The 22,071-nt window shown below is 43.4% G+C and overlaps 1 protein-coding gene across 4 annotated transcripts in view; it reads right to left on the bottom strand.

The window, feature by feature from the left end:
• AOAH (acyloxyacyl hydrolase) overlaps positions 1-18,718 on the bottom strand; it is an 85,418-nt gene extending 66,700 nt beyond the window's left edge. For 2 of the 4 annotated variants that reach the window (XM_051609559.1, XM_051609558.1), the window contains exons 1-3: positions 17,869-17,945; positions 17,286-17,440; positions 3,363-3,458 (exon numbers count right to left, since the gene is read on the bottom strand). In XM_051609559.1, coding sequence (XP_051465519.1) covers positions 3,363-3,458; positions 17,286-17,440; positions 17,869-17,900 — 283 coding nt within the window. In that variant the 5' untranslated portion in view covers positions 17,901-17,945. Of the gene's footprint in view, positions 1-3,362; positions 3,459-17,285; positions 17,441-17,831; positions 17,946-18,698 lie in introns of those variants that run through there. The other 2 variants (XM_051609557.1, XM_051609555.1) reach the window with 2 other exon arrangements.
• Positions 18,719-22,071: the final 3,353 nt, after the last annotated feature.

The following is a 22,071-nucleotide window of genomic DNA, read 5'->3' as shown; positions in this document are numbered from 1 at the left end:
GATGATAGCTGACTAACCATGCACATTTCCTGCAAAGGAGGGGTGAGGCCTTGTTTCAGCAGGGATAGTGTTGTGAAAGGTGATGAACAGGCAGGTTCTCACAATTGTGGCAATGACAAACTTGCAGGTCTTGAAATTCCTGAGAGATGTCATTTTCTCTTGTACCTCCATTACCCAGACAGATAGCTATCTGTATTTGGGGAAGAAAACATAGAGCATCCTCATCTTTCCTAAAGAAAAGGCTTAGAAATTCCCAGAACAGCCACTTCCCTCCATCTTTGGGCTGAATATTCAATTTTAACTACCATCATGCTGGACATGCCCTGGGCCAGGCAGGGTCTGTTGCATACAAGACAGGTAGTTTTGGTCTGGAGAGGGTACAAAACCTCACAACACTGACTCTATCAGCAGGTGTGCTCTCCTTCCTGTAGGAGCAGGTGAAGATGGCTGATCTCCTTCCAGAACTGCAGACACCCCAGCTGGCAAGTAAGAAAGGAGGACTGCGACCAGAAAGTCATAGCAGGGAATGAAAAGATAATTTCCCCAACACCCTCCTACTCATACAGTGTTGCAGGCAGCTTCTATAACTACGATAGCTGATTTTTCTTATCCCATGCCAGGTGTTTTATTTCAATCAAGTTACAAGCTTCATTTCTTTGCATCCTTTGCCACATAACTCCCTCTGTTGGCTCTTTAGAAGCAATCTGCAAGTTAAAAATTGGTCTCTTGGCTAGAATTAGATTTTATTCTTGTTCATCTAAAATAAAAGACATGGCAGGCATCGATAACCCTGCACTTGGTATCACTGCTCATTAAAACACCCTGTGATAAGGCTTGCCAGCAAGGCACTTGTCTCCATAGTAGCTCTCAGAAGAGGGTGACTGTCTTTCCCAGCACCTCCTCAGTGCATTGCAGGTGATGGTCTCCTTATAGGTTTCCCAAACCATCTGTAGCTCTGCTACCACACACAAAAAGAGGATCTCATGGAGAGAAAGATCTGTTAGGAAGAAGTTGCATAAGTCAAAAATGAGGTGAAGAGAGAGAGAAAGAAGATGATTAATAAGGTTGAGTGTAAAAGGGCAAGAGAGAAGCTTAAACAAAAGTAAATGCTGGAAAATTTAGACCATACATCCTTTTGTCCTGCTTTAGGTAAAACAGATTCCCTAAAGTGCCCTGCTCTTCCATGATAAAAGTCTGGATGGTTGTCCTCGATAGCTTCATCCTTCGTCCTAGAAGCACAAAATCTGGCTGAATACCAGAGGATAAATATTTGCAAGAAAGATGGTATTAATCATGTTGCCATTTCCACTTGAGCTCTAAGGTGTTTATGCAGCAGTGGCTGACACAGAAGCAGAGCATGACTCAGAGGCAACGCTGGAGGCAGATGGTCTCAAAGCACATTTTGGGTATCAGACACCTCTGCTTCATCAGGCAGACAGCCAGTATCCAGGTAAACACACATTCTTGTTATCAACATCTCTTACACTGTAAATACTTCCCATTTCTGCACACCTGGCATTTCTGCCTGCTCAAGAGCCTCTTTCACTCATGGTGCTGCTGTTCTTACTTGCATAGGCTTGTTGGACTTGTCACTTGAATCACACACGTTGCAAATATTTCCATATAAATAAGGATGTGATTGTATTTTCTACACAGCCTATGGGATTGGGTGGGATTGACAGGTATTTAGTTTTCCTTTTTTTCTCTAAACACTTTTGTTCTTGAACGTCATGTAACTTCACTAAAGGCTTGATCCAATCCCAGCTTGATTGTAGTTGAAATTATAGGAGGCCCTTTTTAAAACAAACATGAATTCTTACTCCTTTTTTGGCCTTGGGAAAAGCCTCATTGTCTTTAATTTGTTGCTGTTACTCTTGCATTCAATAGTAGGCCTGTGTATGACAATGAAATTGTTCCTTCAGGTGAAATGGCATGGCTTGCTTTAGTAGGTTTGCTCCTCATCAGCATCCAAAGCTTGTCTGTTGTTTCAAGGAGCAAGAGGAAGATGTTGACTCCTGCTGTGAAGCAGCTTTCACCTCCCAGGAGAGGATAAAATGGGTTACACTGTAGGTCCCGCACAATCCATAGGATTTTTCATTCCTTACAAGTTCAGGGTCATTTTTTTTTTCTATTTTGTGTATCCATGCATCTCATAGAAGGTAACTGGATTATACAGATTTAACTAAAGGGATAATAGGATTTTGTGTGTGTAAAGAATGGCAGCTGAAAAGAAGTGTCTTGACATGTCAGTGGAACAAGGTCCACTGAATGAATCATGAACATAGAGCTAGCATGTCATATTTTAAAGAAGAAAATGGTATTTTAATAACAGGATCAGTGCTTCTAATTGTAACTTCATGGTGATGTGCTTGCAATTTATAACACTGAGGATATGAGTTATAGAACAGAAATCAGATAAGCATCATTCTATCAGTGAATAAATCCCAGCAACTACCTCCCTGCTCCATCCTGCATCAGGAAATATTCTCTTGGAAAGGATGGAATTAATATTCTACATGCATCTTCTGTGAGACTAGAGTCTACAAAGCAAGATGGTTTCTCAGAGATACAATTTGTGAAGTCTTATATAAATTATTTTTTAATGAAGAATCCTAAGCCAGCTTTTTACATTCATAATGTTAAATAGATATCAGAAATGTGAGATTTAGTTACTTAAATAGTTATAGGATTGGTCCGTGAGCCACAAAGCTATTCTGGCATTCAAGCTGTTCTCTACCTAGGGATGTGCATTCAGACAGCCAGACTCCTTTGGACAGACAAAAAAAGGGGCAGAAAAAGGGGAGTCTATACATATTCATATAGAATAGCTATCACTTTTGAAATTTTTATCATCAGTTACATTTCAATAGCTTTTCTGTGCAGACCAAAGGCTCACATCTTACACACATCAACCTCAGCTCATTTTTGAGATTTCACAATAGCAGCTTCCTAGCTGATTTCACAATAGCAGCTGAACACATTTTCATCTTCACAGTTGTTGTAAAGACCCGTATCAACAAGAAAGAGGAGTGACTGGGCATACAGGGAATCTATTCTTCAGATGCTAACAAAGGAACAAAGTGGAGAAAAAGGGAGGGAAGGGGTCTGTGTGCATTGGTGCTTACACGCATGTGGGCTTAATACAATCCTGTTCACTCTAACTTAAAAACCCAGTTCTGAAGCCAAGTGAGCCACACCACAGACTTTTCTGCAGGTAGCACCTTGCTGTCTTTCAGCTGTGTTCATCTGAGATGCTGCATGGGAAGTGAATAAAGCTTTTCCAGACGCCATGTGAGAATTTTTAATTAGCAGAGAAACATAGCAGCACCAACACAATGTATGGCATATTATTTGGTACTTACCAGGTATGTAGTTGCACAGCCTCTCCATGGCTGCCTTTACTGTACTGTTGTGCCACTGTGCAAGCTGTTCAATTACAGAGACCACAAGCACGCACCCTGCGAGCAAAGAAAAAGAGCCAACATGGTTATCTGCAAAGTATGATGGAGCACCCTGTGCTTTAGAAGAATTTCAGGCATCGTTGGGCATTTCACTTCTTGTGATGCTCCATGGCAGATGAGCGTTCAAGGGGAAAAAAGGTCTGTGGATTTCTGTCTTTATTCAAACCCTGTGAGCTATTGCAGTGGGGATGTCCATGTCAGAAGAGCACATAGAACAGCTTGGCTTTTACAGGATTGGATGTTGCTTCTGAGTTTCAGCCTTTAAAGGCTGAAAATCAAGGAGATGGGGGAACAACCACTGTTACAACTGCCTGCTTGGCCACCTGCTCTCTCATTATTTCTCACAAGAAAAATACACAGGTCTGTACTTGGTAGGACTTTAGTACTTCTTCACACAAGCCACATGTAGAGCTACTGAAACTGAAAAACAAACGGGTGTGACTTCCTGCAGAAGAGGTGTCATGATGCAGACATATGTGCTGACCACCACAAAGCCTCCACAGCACCATTTCTTCACACCTTCCTCTGAAGCCTAGCAGTGCTTCTCATGCACAGGGCTGCTGGGTCCAGCTGTGCGTTTGCTAGAACCAAAATTTCTTCAGTGTTCTTTCCGCTCATCTTCTCTGGTTGGAAGGAAAACATTTCCTATGACCTACAAAGCTGGTTATTTCTCATCACTAATCTGGGTGCAAGCTTAGCCAAAGCCTGGTTGGTCCTTCGACTAGCTGTGGCTGAGATGTAAGAACTTGCACATCATAGTGAAGGGTTTCTTGAGATGTGCAGCTCTTTTTCTGATATTGTTTGGGATGAAGTAGGTTCAACGTGATCCACACATATCAATCAATCAAACATTCAAAATCCACATGATGACCATATGTGGTTCATTTCCAGATGATTTTAAACTGCTGTAGGCCAGCATTGTGCTCTCTCTTTTTGCGGAGTGCCACCATTTTATAAAGAAACCACATTTGGCGATGCAAAGCCTGAACAGAGTGGTCAGACTTAGCAGCCAGAGTGAGGTCCCAGCTGGGACTCGGAGCCTGTGTAACAGAGGTAGGTATCCCAGGTAGCCAGGAGACAAGGAACTGGGACACCAGTTTCTAGCAGCCTGAATAAAGATTTCTCTTCGAAATCCCAGTAGCTGAACCTTGTTTCCTCTCTGCTGCAAGAAATCTCATCTCTCAGGATTTGCTGTCACACAGTCTAGTAGTAGAGGTGAGCTGTAGCACTTGGATGTGGATGCAGATCCACCTTCTTCCAAAGCTCAAGAGCATTACTGTTTAGGGTCCTCAGACTGACACAACTCTTAAAAGTGAGCTTTTAAATTCCTTCCAAGTAGCTCTACCTGTGAGCTATTAGATCAAAGTGCTGTTTTTCAATGTAAATAACTTTGATGCTCCTATCGATCAAGCGGCAAGTCAAAGAGGAGGTAATACAATTGGAACTTGCTGTAAGACCAATATATCTGAGTCATCTATTACTTCTTCCGCCTCAAATACAGTAATCCAGTGGAACTACAGTGAACTTGCCACCTCTTTTGCAGGGATAAAAGCCCACTTCTCCATACTTATTAAATAAAATGCTCACCCCAAGCCCTCTGCAGAATGATTTATAAAGCATGCTAAGAGCCATTACCGCCAGTCAGCCTAAAGGAATAGGACAATAAATGGAGACAGATATAACCAAGAAAAAAACCCTGAAGCAAGTAATTCCTTTTTCTTTCTCCCCCTCCCTCCCAAAATAGTGACATACTAGCCCAAGGAATTAAAAGTTAATTAAAATGCAACAGCTCATAAATAAAAAATATTTTCAAAAAGTAGAATAATAAAGACCAAAACTAAAACCAAAAGGGACATCCAAGGTGGGTGGTAAAGTGTGCTCAGGACTTGGGCTGTCTGGTCCCTGTTTAACCACTAGTAGGGGCCTTAGCACACCCTTATCCTGTGCCATGTCCCAAGAAACACTTGTGCTTCTGCTAGGAACGAGTCCCTAAATGAGGGAGGGGGAGTTGAGGGGTGTAAGACACTTCAGCTGTTTGTGGGTAAGCCATGCCCTACACTGGCCCCAGAGACAGAGAACAGACCCTAGCATATTTGCAAGGGTGGCAGCATGAGCGTAACCACACTAGACTTGACTCTATCACTCAGCACTGAGATGGTGCTGCACAGCCTTGAAACACCCTGGAAACACACCAAGAGGCATTTCATAAGTGGTTCTTACAAGGCCATAACATTAACACACATGAGCAACCTACAGACAAGCAGAACTACCCTTCCCCTGCCTTCTGTGTCTGTTTTATTCATGAGGATGAAGGCTCAGAATAATTAAATAAGTCAAAATTATGCCATAACCTTCTTTCTGTTCTTTCCTTTCTTCTTTTGCCAAGGTCAGGCCTTCATCTAATGATCTTCTTGTCTAGAAGCCAGAAAGGCAAAAAGGGATCTAAGCAGAAAGATAGGAAGAAGCTAGTCCTTTGATATATTCTGGGGACACATTGAAGTTAGTAATATTAGTAGAGGAAAATGCTTTGGTGGGTGGAGGGCTTAGGAAAGCAGGCAATCCTCAAAACAGGTTGAAGCAGAACTGAGTGTGGAGGCAAGAGGGCAACAGCTATGGATCAGATGCCAGCATGGCTTGAGGGGTAGGACAGTCTGACCAGACTGCAAAATTGCAAGCCTGGATGCAAAGTGAGGAAAAAAAGCCCCCCTTACAAGTGCAGGTGTGAGCTCAGACACAGAGGGCAGGTGAAAACTGGAGGCATCTGGGATGTCATGTCTTTGAGGCTCAGTTCTTCATGGCAGGGAGCTAACTATCACCAGCTGCACCAGAGAGAAATGATGCTCATTTTACTTGTGCTGTAACCCAGTGCTCCTGCACGTTCACCCAGGGCCTGCCACCACACTTTGCAAAGAGGGCAGAGTCCTTCTCCTTTGGTCCCCAGCTCCCCCACTGCGTCCAGCTGCGTCTTCCACACACCCCCCTTGCCTGGCATCCCTGCTCAATGGTATGGGAATGAGGGGCTTTGGTTGGGTCCAGCTTTCTAAAAGTCTGCCTCCCACCTCTGGCACCCCATTGCCCCCTGTGGGGACCAGAGGGATACACCACTGTGATAAAACTTGCAAACAGCTGTGGGTGGCAGTGGGATGCTGCCCCCTCGCCCCGCTGCCCCCTCTCTCCACTGCCCCCATGGCAGCTCATGGGCATGGTGGGTCTGCTCCAGCTGCCAGCAGAAACCAACCTCCCCGTGTCTCTGCTGTCAGTTACAGCATTCTCAGGTGCCAAAATGTCAGCTCCAGCCCTGCAAGGAGAGATTTTATTTCAGTGAAAGTGCTGGCCTGATGCAACATGTCGAGCCTTTCATTTGCACCAGGAAAGCCTGGCTTGTGATGCCCCTCACACCTTCCCCAGCAGACAAGGGAAGAACTTGCCTCTGGCTGCAGCTCTCAGCCCTGCCACTTTTGCACTGAAATAGGGTCATTCTCCCCTATGCACAGGCTCAGCAGCCTGCCTAGTTATTTGTCTTAGGACAGGGGTGTTAAGAGGCTCCTCTTTGGCTCAGATGATGCCCAGTGACTCTCATTTTTGTTATCACAGCCAGGTCTTCTCACCTCTGGTAGAGTCAGTGCAGAGAAAGGGGCTTAAGGACAAAACAGTCCAAATGCTCAAAATCAAAAAAGTTGGGCTGAGAATTAAAATAGCCCTGGTGTTTCCATTGCCTCTTTTATACAAGCAGTCTCCACTGAAAATATGAGTTTCTCTCTCATGTTTGTTAAAATACCATGTGGAAAGCAGGGGAAGCTATTTTTGGTTCAGCTCTGCCAAACAGAAACAGAATTCTTAATCCCAAAACCAATCATCCAGGTAACCCTAGTCATGCAGCAGTCTCCTGGCAATTAAATGGACATTTTTTGTGTCAACTACATCAGTTAGACACTTTTGAGTCTTATCAAACCAGGCCCAAAGGGAGATGGGCTTCACATAAGAACTGAAGGGGCTATTACTGTGTTTGGGCAGTACTTAATGCAGTACCTTGGGCTACTGGATGCTTTATGAACATAAATATAAATAATAATAGTATCACAGAGAGGATGCTTCTAATCATGCTACTTCACCCTTTCCACCTCAGGCGTCCCTACACCACATCTTGGTTATTCAAATTCCCCCCTGCAAATGTACTGATTCCAGATGAAATGCTATGCTTTGCAGGGTAAGTCGACAAAGAAAACCTTGACTTATTTTCAAAGGGTCTGTTGTTCCATTTGGGGCATCCTCAGCCTCAGGTGTTGTAGCTAAACTCTCCAGAAAGGTGCTCCCGGGGGACACATGCCACCAGCATGTGCCATTGGCTGATCTCTCTGTTCCCCCCAACTACATGGGCTTTTATCAGGTGCCCTTGGTCCACCTCTCTTTACTCCTCCTGATCTGCTGGCACCTCTTATTGTCCCACCATGGGCAATGACTCAGGAGATGCTCACTTCTTTGCTATTCTCAAAGCTCTTCGTTTAGACTGATGTTATTAGGAGCAGACTTTGGGCTGAACATTGTAAATTACTCAGGAAAAGGGTTGAACCCTGTGAAGAGGGAGGAGGAAAGTCAAATGGGACTCACTGTAGTCCAGAGAGTCTGACCCACCCAGGTTCCTTGGATTTTTTGGATAAAGATGTGCTTCCCCCCAGGGAGGAATTCAGGTATCTCCTGTGTTGGGCTATAGGTAAAACCTCAAGAGGTCAGTGTCTATAAACTGAAGTCAACTCAGACTACTCTTGCTCCTACTACAAACCTACTCTCCTTTTTAATCACATATATCAAATTTCTCTGGATTTAGTGGCACTTTCGGCTGCAGCATAAGAAGCCACTACCCTCTAATAAAATCAACAGAAGTGTCCCTGCACACCAAGTATCACCAGAAGTGCTAAGCAGTTATCATTTAATGGGTCTTAGTTCTGCTGACTAAAAATGGAAAATACTTAATTAGCTAAAAAAGGAAAGGGGGAAATCAGCTGTCTTTGACTGTAGAAACCTCACTACTTTAATTACTTATGATGTGTGTGAGAATATCAACTTTTTAGTACTCTAGCATCACTAGAAAAGCACTTCCAGATCTATACAATCATTAGCAACTATTGCTTGTATATGATTTGGTAGATATTTAGATATGGTTTATCTCTCTGCATGAGCTGGACACATATAAAGCAAACTGGATCAGCTTCATAATTGAACGTTAAAAAAAAGCTCTAAATTTTTTACAGTTGTGCATAATTTTCCTTAGAAACAAGTTTCAAGAAATTGACTCTGCTTTTGCACTTCAGTAATAGGTTTCAATGTCTTGACAGGCTGAAGGATGTTTTCTCTGGAAGAAACTAATTGATATTATAATGCCTACCAGCCATTAGAAACTAGACTCCAGTATTAATAAGGTGCCTGTCTCTTTTAGTGATAGTTTTTCCCATCTGCTATTAATTTCTGAAGAGATAAGAGAAAAACCATAACCATTTTGCTCAGCAGCAGTAATCTGAAAACTCGCACGTCAGGAAGTACTTCTCTCCATGTATTTGAAAATAGCGTGTAATAATAAAATGACATTTCCAATAAGCTCAGAAAAAAATCATACCCCCACTAATAAAATCAGAGCTAGAGAAATTCATTTCTTAGCTGTGAGGCCCCTGGCAGTTTGAGCAGACTATTTAACTTAATCCACTTCTGCTGCACACGTTTGAAAGGCTCTATAATTAGAATTATACCTAGGGATGTCAAGAAGTGTCTGGATAGTGATAGTTGCCTCTCTAAGTTTCAGATAAGTAGATACATTTTTCTGAGTAAAACTTGGTTACATGGGATTTTTGGCACCTGGCGCATCCTCCTTTGCCATCATTTGCTTGCATTGCTGGGTGCTGGAGACCTTTCCACATCTCTAGCCATATAGCTGTTTCCCAGCCATAAATTAAACATACCTCCTGAAGCACAAAGAGGAAATAAGCAAAAAAAAAAAAAATTAAAAAAAAATGGCATTGGGCACAAATAGCTCTCCACAAATCCTGCCAGCCTTGCTGTGGTCACCCTGCTCACTCCCAGTGAGGCAGAAGCCAGAGCCTTGCTGGGCAAAGCTCAAACACCTGTCTGCAGCAGCAAAGCCCCTGTAAAAATGAATCCATCTATCACATCCCTGGTTTTATACAAAAGATGAAGTTTTCCCAAAATGCAGTCCTTGCTTCTGCCATTTATAGATGACCATGTGCTCCAGAGCATTTCTTAAACCCTAGAGATGAGGCGTCCCCAGAATTTGTCTACAAAGTATATCAGAAGATACTGAGACTCCTTGTGCAGGTGCTGTTGATCTGGTGTCAAAACACCTCTTTCCAAATTAATCTAACCCAGTTCCAGTAATGTGGAGCAAGATATTCTGTTAGCAACAAGAGCATTCATATGGAGAACTAAGAGGAAATAAGATTTTCTCCTCTGAGATGGGCACATGCATATGTGTATTCTAGGCACAGGTAGACCATATGCAAAGTTACAATACAGGAATGTTTTCTTTTTCACTATATATTCCTTTCCTAATACTTCGCAATATCCATTATGCCTTCTTTTGCTGCTTCTCAACATGGAACTGATGCTTTCTGTCTCAGTTTAGTGGTCAGGGTGAACCACAAACCAGAGAGCAGAATTGCTCTCTATTACCCCCCTGCTTTCCCCCCAGGCTCCCAAGGGAAGATAAGAGGGGAATAAAGAGGAGAGACTTAAAGGGTGGAAATTGAAACTGGAACAAGTTTACAGTAGCACAGAAAAGGGAGTAACACGTGGGGTGAGGAACAGATATATAAACTTATTTATAGATTTATATAAAACTGATCTTGATGATCACAGGAACAGGTAGGTGACAGTCCCTTGTGGCAAGGCTGCCTCTGGAGAGGGGTCCACGGCTACTCACAGCACCCAGTAGAGTTGGATTCTGCAGAACACGTAGTGAGTTGAAGAACCTCTGAGCAGCACCAGCAGGAAGGAAGAAAGACACAGGTAAAAGGGGCTGAGCTTCTGGTTCTCCTGGCTTTTATAGAGTATGGCAGGAAGTGTGAGGGAATACTGACCCCTTTCTATTCAACCCTCCCAGGTCCTTCAGGGTCCTAAAAACCTTCTCTCTCTGGTTCCTCTTAGAGGTGTTAGCAATTTGCCAGGTCCGTTCAAACCAAACCCTTTCAAAGAACAGCCCTTTATAAGCTCAAGGTTTCATTCCAGCATGGAAATACTCAGCTCAAATGACATAACAGTATATGCAGTTAGGATAGTTATTTTCCATCCACAGCCAGAGGATTTGTTGCTTTGAAAGGTAATTTAGAAAGGGATCTCAGTGTAAAAGTCTTTAAACTCAGACTTTGCTTCCTGTTCCATTTTAGTATTAATACATTTCATAGAGATACAGAAGTGATTGAATATAATTATAGGTATCCATATTCAAATGTGTTGGCATATACAAGACCTTTTCCCCCTAAATTTACTGTTATAAAATATCTTAGAAATGCTAACTGGTACATGATTAATGGTCACTGAGCATAAAATTACATGTATTATACTGTCCAAAGACATTTAAAAAATATTATCTGTATAGCAGTATTTTGAGTGCATTGTAGCTCTGCAACAAAAACAGGAATATAAATTATTGTTTTGTTGCTTATGCCTCTGCAGTTCATGTAATAGCAGTGAGACACTTCAGATCCCCTAATTTCACAGCTCTATTTGGTCATTATTGCTTCCTGGAGACACCCTAGGAGGACTCTGATACAGTCGTGCTGGTACAGAAAATTCAGTTTCCATCTAGTGGAAGACTCTGGTATCCAAACCTGCCAGCCAAATGTATCCCTAGTGTTTCCTACATTACACTTTCAAAAGCCCTGTTTAACAAAATCTATACCCTCAGGCATTTCCAATAGAAATAGTATCTGCATTAACTAATAGAAAAAATATGTGTGTGTGTGCCATTAACATATTTTTCTTTACCGTACCAGGAAAGGGTATTCAAAGTTTACTGAAGCCTGAATGGTGGCAGAGGGAGTTCATGTAACTGGATAATGTCAACTTCGTCACAAAGGTTTGACTATTTTAAAATTCTGAATGCACAAACCCAGCTTCAGATAGGCAGCTCCTAAAACCATTGAAAGTGATTGCCTTAAAAAAAAGCAGGTTTTCCTGAAGTTCTGTTTAGGACTAACATATGACCAGGAGTAGGAGGATGACACATTAAGGCAATCAGCAACAAAACAATCAATACCAAATAAATAAGATTATAAAATAAAACTGACAGCAAGCATCAGTAATGTAAAACATATGCACACAAACACACCTACAAATACATATGAGTGTGTGTTTACCCACAGATATACGTATGTATGTAGGTATGCTAAGCATACCTTTTTATTTTGATCTTTGCATTTTACAGCCAGAAACTTTCAGTTTCAGACATGGGGTGATCTTGAAAATGAAATTTTTACCATCGGTTTGTGAAAAATACGAATCCATGTAGAAAATATTCCCATTTTAAGAGTTGCTTTAGTATCCCTACCACACTACTCACATGCCTGTGTTTTTTCTGTCCGAAGTATAATCATACCAAAAAAAAGTTATGGTCAAATTTGGTATTTATTACTGATCTCTAGGCCAGATTTTGCCACTGAGTAAACTGAGCAATGTTGGTGAAGAAAACAGAGGTCCTGTGGCTTAGCACTGGCTCAGCTGTAATCAAAGTTGGTCCCAGCCTTTCAGAGTAAAATATATTGATATCGGGCATGGCCTTTTTACTGAACTCACTGGGCTGTAAATTATACGTTCTGTCACGGTGCCTCCCCAGACAATATGTGCACAGCCACTTTGTCTGAGCACAGTTATTAAAAGCCTCCAACTCCATTTGGCACGTCCCGTTGTGTGAAGTTACTGGGAAGTCCAAACTCCACCAGTCCTGCTGCCACTCCGCAGGGCATGTTTCATCCCAGCACTCAGGCACAGCCAGGCAGAGGCAAACTGTTGAGGACATTGACTGTCATACAAATCAACACAGGTAGAGAGATCAGTGACCACTGCTGCTGGGAAGCTCAGGAACATCCGTTCTTTAATGTAATCAGAGCTTAAAATACGTTTCAAGAACATGCTGCTTGGTAGGCTAGGAATTATGTGCTCGTGGGTGAATGGGAGAGGTGACCCGCAAAGGTTGCTGAGAGTGGCATTGTGTCAAGCACAAAGATGGGGAAATGTGCTTCTCTGGCTGCTGACCCGCAGGATCCTCACTCACTGGCAAGGAAGACGGAAAGCGCTGTTGTCCGGCGGTATCGAGCGCTCCCTGACTAATCGCCTCATTCCAAAAAGGGCAGCCAAAGTTAAATGCCAAAAGAGCAGGGCAGCCTGCTGCTGGGGGGAAAAAAGAGAAACTCTGCTATTTGCAAATGGATCTCACAGAGCAGAACCCCTGAAAATCCAGCCTGGAAGAAGTCACCTTACACAAGCCTTGGCCCTAGTAGCTAATCTATGGCATCCAAGCCATTCCTTCAGCATAGGGTAGACACAGATCTGTTAAGATCTCTGATGAGGTCTTCTACAGCCTTCTTGGGAACTGGAAGTGCTCACTGATCACTACCATTAAAAAATTTTCTTCCTAACTTGAGTGTCCCTACTGGTATCCATTTCTGTTACTTCTTGCCATAGTTTTTATGAGCCTGGAGAACAGATCACCTCTTTAATATATTTTGGAACAGACATCATGTCTTTCTCTCAAGTTTTTCTTCTGTAGCCTAATTGACTAATTTATTCAGTCTTTCTTTATAACTTTTTTTTGGTTTTTTTCTGAAACCTCCTGTCACTAGGCACCACTTCCTGATGCACAGCCCCAAAAGGGAAGACAGCAATTCCCCTGAGGCTCTGTCAATGCTGAGAAAGGTAACAGGTTACACTACGTGTTTTGCAAGCTAACTTTTGTTCACTCAGTGCATGCAGTGTCTGTGTTTTTTGTGACAACATGCCATCATTGGCCCAGATGATCTTCCCTAGGGATGCTTCCCAGCTGGCCATTCCTCATCCACTACGTGTGGTTATTTCTGCTGAAGTGCCTTCAACACACCCATACTGAAATGATATTTTTGGGGAGCAAGTACTCCAAGTTTGCAAGATTGTTTTGAATTTAATCCTGCCCTCCATTTCACTTGCAAACCATTTCAGGTTTATATGAGTCCCTAATTTAATAGTGCACTATTTCATACTCCTGGCTAATGAAAATATGGGATGATACTATGTTCAAAACAGAGGCCCAAGAAAGACCTTGTTTTGCACATTCTTCTGCTTAGGGATTGAGCCACTTGTAACAACTCTCTGAACAAGACCACCTTCTGGTTTTGTCCTGCTCTGTAGAAGCTTAATCAGTGTAACATATCTCAGCCATTAGATAAGTGCTGAGGTGGTGCCAAAAGCCTTACTAAAGACCAGCTGAAACATCAACTACTTCCTCTGCTCTGCGTGCCATTATCCAATCAGCAAATAAAATTAGATTGATCTGACAATGTTTCTCCTAGATAAATGCAGTGAGATTCTTACTCAGATTTTTTTTTTTGAAAGGTGTTTTTATAAAGTTTTATTAGATACTGCAGGATTTTTCTAAGGATTGTTTTTTAACTAACTGGTCTGCAATTCCCCACTGATGGAGAAAAGAGAATGTCATATGTTGGGAAAATTCTTCTAGCGACAGGGCCAAAAAGAGACCATGTGTCTATTTAAATGGAGGTTGGAGATAGTTAGATGCTCTTGTGGCTGAGATTATTATAATCAGATTCTTTCCCCCTCTTTTCCATAATTCTAAAAGGCAGCAGTGTTACATCCCTTTTTAGGTGGGAACAATTTCCAGATTCTTAATTTTTATACCAAGTCAATTATGAAAATATTTCCTCTGAATGAAGCAGCCAAATTCTTCAATAAAATGTAGCAAAAATGGTGTGATTTTTCTTTCCTGTAGTTATTGAAGCTGATTAAGACTTCTGTCTAAATGTTTTCTAACACAATTATGTTTGCCATCAAAAAGTCACCTTCTTTTTTATACAAGTAACAATTTGAAAGAAGAAATGTTTTAGCCAGCCTCCTCCTATGAGTTGTCTGAATTGCTCAGCCTGCTGTGGCACCTCACTGGACATATACCCTCCTCTCCTCCAGCCCTGCTCCATATTGGCATATAGGTGCCAACATAAAATACATTTCCCCCAATCCGCTAAGGGAGGGGGAGGCCCTTGAAGCATCCAGCTGCCTTCCCAGTACAACCAAAGCATACTGGGGCAGATGGTGCCTATCCTGGGAGTGGTGCTAGCAGGGCGAATGGAAGATGGAAGCAACCAAGTTGTACCACATTCAATGGAGGTACCAGAGCTGCATTTCACTCTCTTGTCATATAATTTTTACATATTTCTTCAAGAACGGTGATGTTTTCAGTGGAAAGGCTTAATATTTTCTTGGCTTTCTTACTGAAAAAGAATCCAGTTTCTGACTGGCTTTGGCTACTAATATAGCAACCTCGATCATACAGTTGGTACACGCTCAGCAGTGATCAGAAATGACTATTCAATGTGGAGCCACCTCATTTCCCTCAGAAAAGAGAGGCAAATAACCTTGCAAGATTCGACATGTGACCACACATTTAACTTGCATGAAAAGTTCAATTTCTTCAAGAAAATCTCCTATAAATTTGGCAATTGGCATTTCTCATGCTAAAAATGCTGCCTCGATTGGTAAGAACAAAAGACACAGAGGAAGTTTTCATGGCTCTCTCCCTATGCCTTGCCAGATGGAAAACTGAGCTAGCAGGGCCTGGGGTTGAGCTGTTGAAAGGAAATCACAGTCTTCCTCCTACTGATGAAGCTGATCTTGCCTTAATTTGTGTTCCTAAGAGGGCTGGTCACCGAATGATCTGCAAGAATTGACGTTACCCGTGCTCCGTGCCACAGCAAGTGTAACCATCAGCTCCTCTGTGTTTTTCCTTGTGAAAAGGAAGAGAACACAAGCGGTTTGTCAGTGTTTTCAAGAGTTAGTCAAGGTTGCAGCTAACCAGTGAAACCCCAGTAGTGGCTATCTGGGCTACTGCAGTCACCAGACTTCCTTCCCAGGTCTGGCCTGTGCAGTTTTAATGCTCTGAATGCTTCGTTTTTAGCTTGTTGTTCACAGAGGTGTGGGCAGTCTGGTTTGGTCCTGAGTTGAGCTCATGTCAATGCTTTTAGAAGAAATGACACCTCAGAGAGAGCAACTTGTGTGAGAAGCAAGTTTTTTAATGTCTCCCTGCTGAATAAACATGCTAGTGAGATGCTTGGTGCTTCCAGCAACAGGGCTGGCACACCTTTCCTCCCTTTGGGAGGGGGAAAAAAAGCACAATTTATCCTGTACAAGGCAACTTCAATGCAATGTGCAGTCACTTTAGGAATTTAAAGACTTGATGGATCAATAGGATGGAAAAGGCAGACAGTGCTCACACTTGACAATTAAAAAAAACTAGTGTAAAAACCCTACAGGTGAGCACGCTCACCACCTTTCCTGTGTAATCAAAACCGTAGCTGCCTAAAGATCTCACCATTAAAACCCACCACCACTTCTGGAAGCTGCTCAGTCACTGCTTGTGTGGCTGCCAGCCCAAACCAGGCCAGTCCCTGACAACCATTTCTGCTTTTCTCCATTCACTCTTATTTTCTGGCTGGTGGCTGAGCCCTGACAGGGGCTGTGCAAGCCTCACCACCCTGACTTTGCTTGTCTTTCAGTTCACCCTGCTTTGCCAGCACCAAAATCTGCAGGGGCACTGTGAATGGCTGTAAAATGAGGCAGAAAACTGCTTTTATCAAGATTAGGATTATTATTTCTAATTGCATCCCTTGAGACACATAGAAAATAATCTTGGGCTGACTTCCCTTCTGAAGAATGGAGAACCATGAGAGAGTTTGTACTTAGAGCACAAAAGTGCCCTGAAAAGCTAAAAGAAGGCAAAATAAAACTTAAGATCATGATGCATAAGACATATCTGTAATTTAACATTTGCTCACATTAAAATGTAAGCTACCACATCTCTCTAGGCATACAAGGTCTCACATTAAGGGCATTTCTGGTGTGGAGATACCCACAGTTCATGCTGACTTTGCTGTTACTGGTCTTGCTTTTGGAATCATGTGGTCAGCTGAGGCTATAGGATAGCCCAAGGTATAGCTGCTGTGCAGATCACCACTGTCACTAATGTCACACAAGAAGGGGTTGCCAAAACACACTTGCCCTACATCTGTATGGGACATGCAGTTGCGTATTTATGAAAAGGAAAGGAAATGTGAGGAAAGAGCCCTTGCAACTTGACTATCCTGACTTCACTACCCAGACCACAAAGCTCTCTAGCCCATCTATGGACCAACTATTCTTAAATACAGTTTACCAGGCAATGAAATCAATGAGGAGACCCTGAGTGAATCTGAAGGAAACCTTGGTTTCCTGCAGTTAAGGTAAATGCATCGTGAACCCTAACAAATCCTAGGACCCCATAACATCTTGTTTCCAGGTCCCAGACTTAGAGCCACCTTTTCAGATGCCATTCCCCCCAGACCAAAAACATGAACTTTGAGAAGCAGCCACTCAAAAACAAAATAATAAAACAACTCCAGAGCCCATGCTGGCCTTGCAAAATCTTCAGCCAATATTTCGTCAAAGACTAGGAGTACTTTGCAGGACAGCAGTCGAAATAGATAAAGGAGTGATTTATGATGTGCATAGCAATTCTCAGCTCATGGGTGGGATAAGAAATGAACGAGTCCAGCAGGCAAACAAAACCTAAATACATACCTACACAGGTGTGTCCTTTGTACAGCCCGGAGGGGAGCGCAGGGGGCAGTGAATCATTTCCATGGGGCAGAGGGGAGGAAGAGGCAGCCTTCAGCAGAAGTGGGAGCCAGAGGATGCAGAATATATTAAGGAATGTTTGCCTAGACCCCCTCATCCTAGGGAAGGAAAGGAAGGAAGGAATCAGATGGGAAGGATGCATGTGGACCTGTATTCCCTTAATGGCCAGGGAGCATCCTGTATCTTTGTCTCATTAGCAGCTTGAGGATAAATGAAGTTCACAAGCCTGTGTAGCTGTATGTGAGGCAGGGGCTGCTTCCCAGGCAGGGACACACACCTGCCCTCTCACGGGGCGCATGGAGGATCCTACACTTGCACATGGCAGTGCTCCCCTGGCCCCCGCCCTTCACACGCCCCTCAGCCCCTCTCGGGCCACTCAGGGCGGCTGTGCAGCCACCCACCACAACCCAGAGAGTCCTGGGCACATGGTACCCTGTGACTGGCCTGGGGGGGATGCCCCCATGGCCCTGGGCTGCTCTCCACACCCACCTCTGCCCCCGATGCCCCATATGCAGTTCTTCCCAACCTGCTGGCCTGGGAGGACCAAGTGGGTTGCATGAAGAGCTCTGGCTTCCGTGACTCCTGTGGTTGCAGCAGATGACTAATGACCTTAAACCACAGTAGCTGCCGGAGCCACTCAGCATTACTAACGTAAGACACTCCCCTGAACAACTAGTGTTGCAAAAAGGAGGAAAAAAAACAACCAACCCCACAAACCCTTCCCCCTCTCACCATCGCTCTTCTGCCCTCTTCCGCAGACAAGAAAAAAAATATCTCCGGCTGCTTCTGTAAGAATTTTGACCAGGGTTTTCTGTTCAGAAGGACCAGGCGTGAGGAATAAAAGAAAGAGGCAGCTGGGGCTGGAGCTGTGGGTGGTTGGAGGACTGGGGTCCCACGCTGGGGTTTTGCTGGGGCTTTAGTTCTGCCGGGTTCGAGCTGGGGGGAACAGGAGGCAGCTGCCAGCGTAAGGACAGCAGCAGGAGCTGAAACCCTGCTCTCAACAGCTTTGAGTGAGTTTGTTTGCAGCCTCCAGCTGCCTGCGAGGCTGGAAAAATCCTGATCTTTTAATGCCTTGGCAGTCATGGTGACTAAAGGTTTTCCTGTCTTTTTTTAAATTAGTATTTCCCCAGACAAGGCAGAAACCTGTCGTTCCCCAGCCTGAAGCAAAAGCAGAGAATACAACATGCTTATATGACGTCGCTTCAGAGGTGGAACAAGCCCAAACAGCTAAATCCCAGTCACTGTGGATGCAAGGTTGGCTGTAAGAATACAACGTAGGGCTGAGACACTGGAGGGACAAAGTTACATCCCACCTCTGCCTCTGCCTTTTTACATAATCCTAGGCAAGTCTCTTACCCCCACAGCAGGCCATGGGTGCTGGTTTTTCTCTTATAATCCTTGCCTGGCTCTTTCAGAAGTGGGCAGCCTGTCTCCATGGGTTACTAAAGGGCAACAAAGGGCCTGTCTCCTCTGGCATCCTTACATGCTTCCCAGGCATAATTTAAGGAGACTGGGAACTGGTGCTGTAAAAGAAGAAATAGAGAATATATTAAATTCAGTGTGTCCCTGCCAAATCTTCAGACATTCCTGCAGATCAAGATGACCACAGAGGGATCAGGTCAGCTTTAGCATTTAATGTGCTTTTTTTTTTGCAAACCACTCCTTTTCTGTTGGAGCTTGGCCTATTACATTTTCAAAGACAGTCCCAGAAAGTTTGACTCAACTTTGATAAGCAGAATTTGGCTTGTGATAATGATAATCTAATCCAGTAGGTCTGGGGGAAAAAAAAAAAAAAGAGAGAAGAAAAAAAAAGAGAAAAAAGAGAGAGAGAGAGAAAAAGACTGTTAAAAGCTTCAATGTGAATAAAAATCACTGCATATCTCCATTCTCTAAACCAAGCCATTGGCTTCCAAATGTATGATTTTTCTTCTAAAAAAAGAAAAAAAATCATAAACCCAAAACAGAGGTAGTAGCTATTGCCTGAGTTTTGCAGATCCATTCCTGCTTATCATTCTCCCTATAGCTAGCAATGGGAGTTTTTTTTTTCTTTTTTTGTAATAGCAGATAAACAAAAATCATAGTGCAAAGTACCTTATCCATATGCCCATCCTACTGAAATCTGCAGGATGTTTTTCTTAAAGCTGTAAAAACTTGCTATAAAAAGACACTGTGCTACAGCGACTGCAGCTCCATTAAACCCTTTTTAACACACATATCACTTGGTTCCCAATGACACTTTGAAGTCCTTTAAAACTCTGCATATTGGCTCATGAGCACTTGCTGCAAAAGCCGAGTGCTAATAATAGGCAAGAAAAATCTTCCTAGCAGAGAGGTTTTTGGAATGTTTTCCACTTTGTATCTGTAACAAAATACAAATCTAAACAATGGCACTTATAAAGTATATAGATAGATCCCAAGCTGCTCCCAGGCATGTAAATGTGCAAGTCATACAGCTCTAGCCCATAACTGTCTGTGTTATTTTCTTTAATTTCAGGATGTGGAAAGAGTGGTGAGATAACCCAGAATAATGTGTAACACAGAGCTGGATTTTGCTATACCTTATGCATTAGCCAAGCTCTTAAACCAATTAAAGAAAAACCCCAGAGCTTTTAAAATATACCCTCTGATCAGACAAATGAGGGATTTGCATGCTTAGATTTAGAGGCCAGCTGGGAAGGAGACACACACCCCCTCCCGGCCCCTCCTTGTGTTAAATCTTTCTTCTTCCCACTCAAATCAGATAGCAAGCCCTGCCTTTTGCCAAGTAGATTTTAGATTACTTCCAAGTCCTCAAGACAGTGAGACCTAATGCTGCCTTGGTACAGCAGCAAAGGAGCACATGTTGGCTCTTAATAAGTGCATGAATTGTGCTAATGGCAGGTAAAAAACAAATCAGATCTGTTCCAAAGGAAGAGATTTGATCATAAGTGCTTCCATTAAGCTTACGTGCAACATCTAAGCTGAGGAAGCAGGTCTGGGACAAGGGTGACACAGGAGATGCTGCCTGCCCAGAAAGAAACTGTATGGCAGCAGAAGTGATGGAAGATGAGAGCTCTACCCTCTGCAAAGTGCCAGGGCACAGGGGTGATGTTTGGGATGTTCCCTCCCCAAAAAAGCCTAGCAGGGTCAACCCACAGCTTGTGAGCATCTGTGTCTCCCCAGCCCTCTTGCTCTTTTCAATGTGTTTGCAACCTGGGCTTACACCATGTGCAGCTGGGAGGCAGAAGAGTGCAGCTCAGGTGGGGAACAGGGCTGAGCTGCAACAGGGCTCCTGGGCAAGGTGCCTGGGTGGGGGTCCTGGCTGGGGCTGGCCAAGGCTGTTATGGCCCATGCCCAGCCTCCCCCAGGGCCCTGACATGTTGAGAGCCAGGTGGGCTGCAGAAAATACCTCTGCAGATAGGTTCCTGGAAACCCCACTAAGTACCTGCCTGCAGCACTTACACACCTAAATCGAGAATGCAACCAGTTTTCTCTCTTCAGGTCTCCATGTGTCACTTCTGAAGGAGGAGCAAGGACTCCATAGAGCCAGAGGCATGGTGAGGACACCACCTCATGCAGATTGGAAACCCTCAGGGCTCTGGCAATGGCCCAGCTCTGCAGACACACAGGTCATTCACTCGCTGCTAGACAGAAGTCGCAGGATGAACTGAATCCTTTCAAAGCTGAATTTGGACTAGTAATACTAAATACATAAATGAAAAACCATGCATGTAGACTTCATATACACCTCCCCACACACACTGCTGTGTGGAAATGGGAGGGACCTGCAGCTCATCTCATTCAGCACACAGGCAAGGAGAGATGAACATTGCATTCCCTGTAGGGTCTTGGTAAAACACTGTTCTGAAGAGAAGTCCTGTGGCTCTCTGCAATTTGCTCTCAGGATGCCAGGACACAGCAAAGAGCTTGCTCGTTTCACCCTGCTTGATGCAAGAGATTATTACATCCTAATGTTTCCTTGGGATGTTTACCCCATGCAAGGGTCCACGGAGCTAAATGTGAGTTACCATATTCCCACACAGGGGTCAGTAGCAAGTGTAGTATGTGGGAGACACACCATGTAAAGCATAGCATGTGCATAGCTAGTAAAGAAATACAATCCCCATGGCTGATTCCAAGAGGATGAGTGTGGTTTCTGTGGTTTGAAAGACCCACAACACTCCTCCATTTCTTGTATTTCTATTCCCATATTAGTTCCTGGTACCTGATGTACGTTGGGGGTTCGTGACAAATAAGCAAGGGGACAGGTTTCAGCCTCCACCTTTGCTGTCCCTGACAGAAATGCAATGAAACTGAGTTAGGGTTTCTGATCTTCTGAATAAGGTGCTGAACACAATTTAAGAGTCACCCTTTCCCCAAAGGCACATTTTCATATTATTTCAACTAGAAATGTGAAATAAGATGCAAGGATGGTGTGCTTTCTATGGTGGGTCCCTAAAGACTTTTTTATATATGCAGCAAATACAGTGAAAAAAGCCTTCTAAAAAAAAAGGGGAATGGAAAATATTTGTATGAAGCCCCAAAACCAGGATATATAAGCATCAATGTGTCACCTCTCAGGATTAGGGACGGCTTAGTTGAAGAAGGGAGACACTTCCTTGAAATATGAAATAGTCATCTCATGAAAGATCAGCTGGTATTGTATATTTATCTGTCCTATTCTGTCCAGTTTCCTGCTCACAGTACTGCACTTTTTTGGGAAAAAAAAAAAACACAAAAAAAAAAAACA

Source organism: Apus apus, chromosome 2 (assembly GCF_020740795.1).
Source record: "Apus apus isolate bApuApu2 chromosome 2, bApuApu2.pri.cur, whole genome shotgun sequence".
NCBI classification, from domain to species: Eukaryota; Metazoa; Chordata; class Aves; order Apodiformes; family Apodidae; genus Apus; species Apus apus.
Note: the sequence above shows the minus strand (reverse complement) of the source record. Positions and strands in the feature narration are given on the sequence as shown.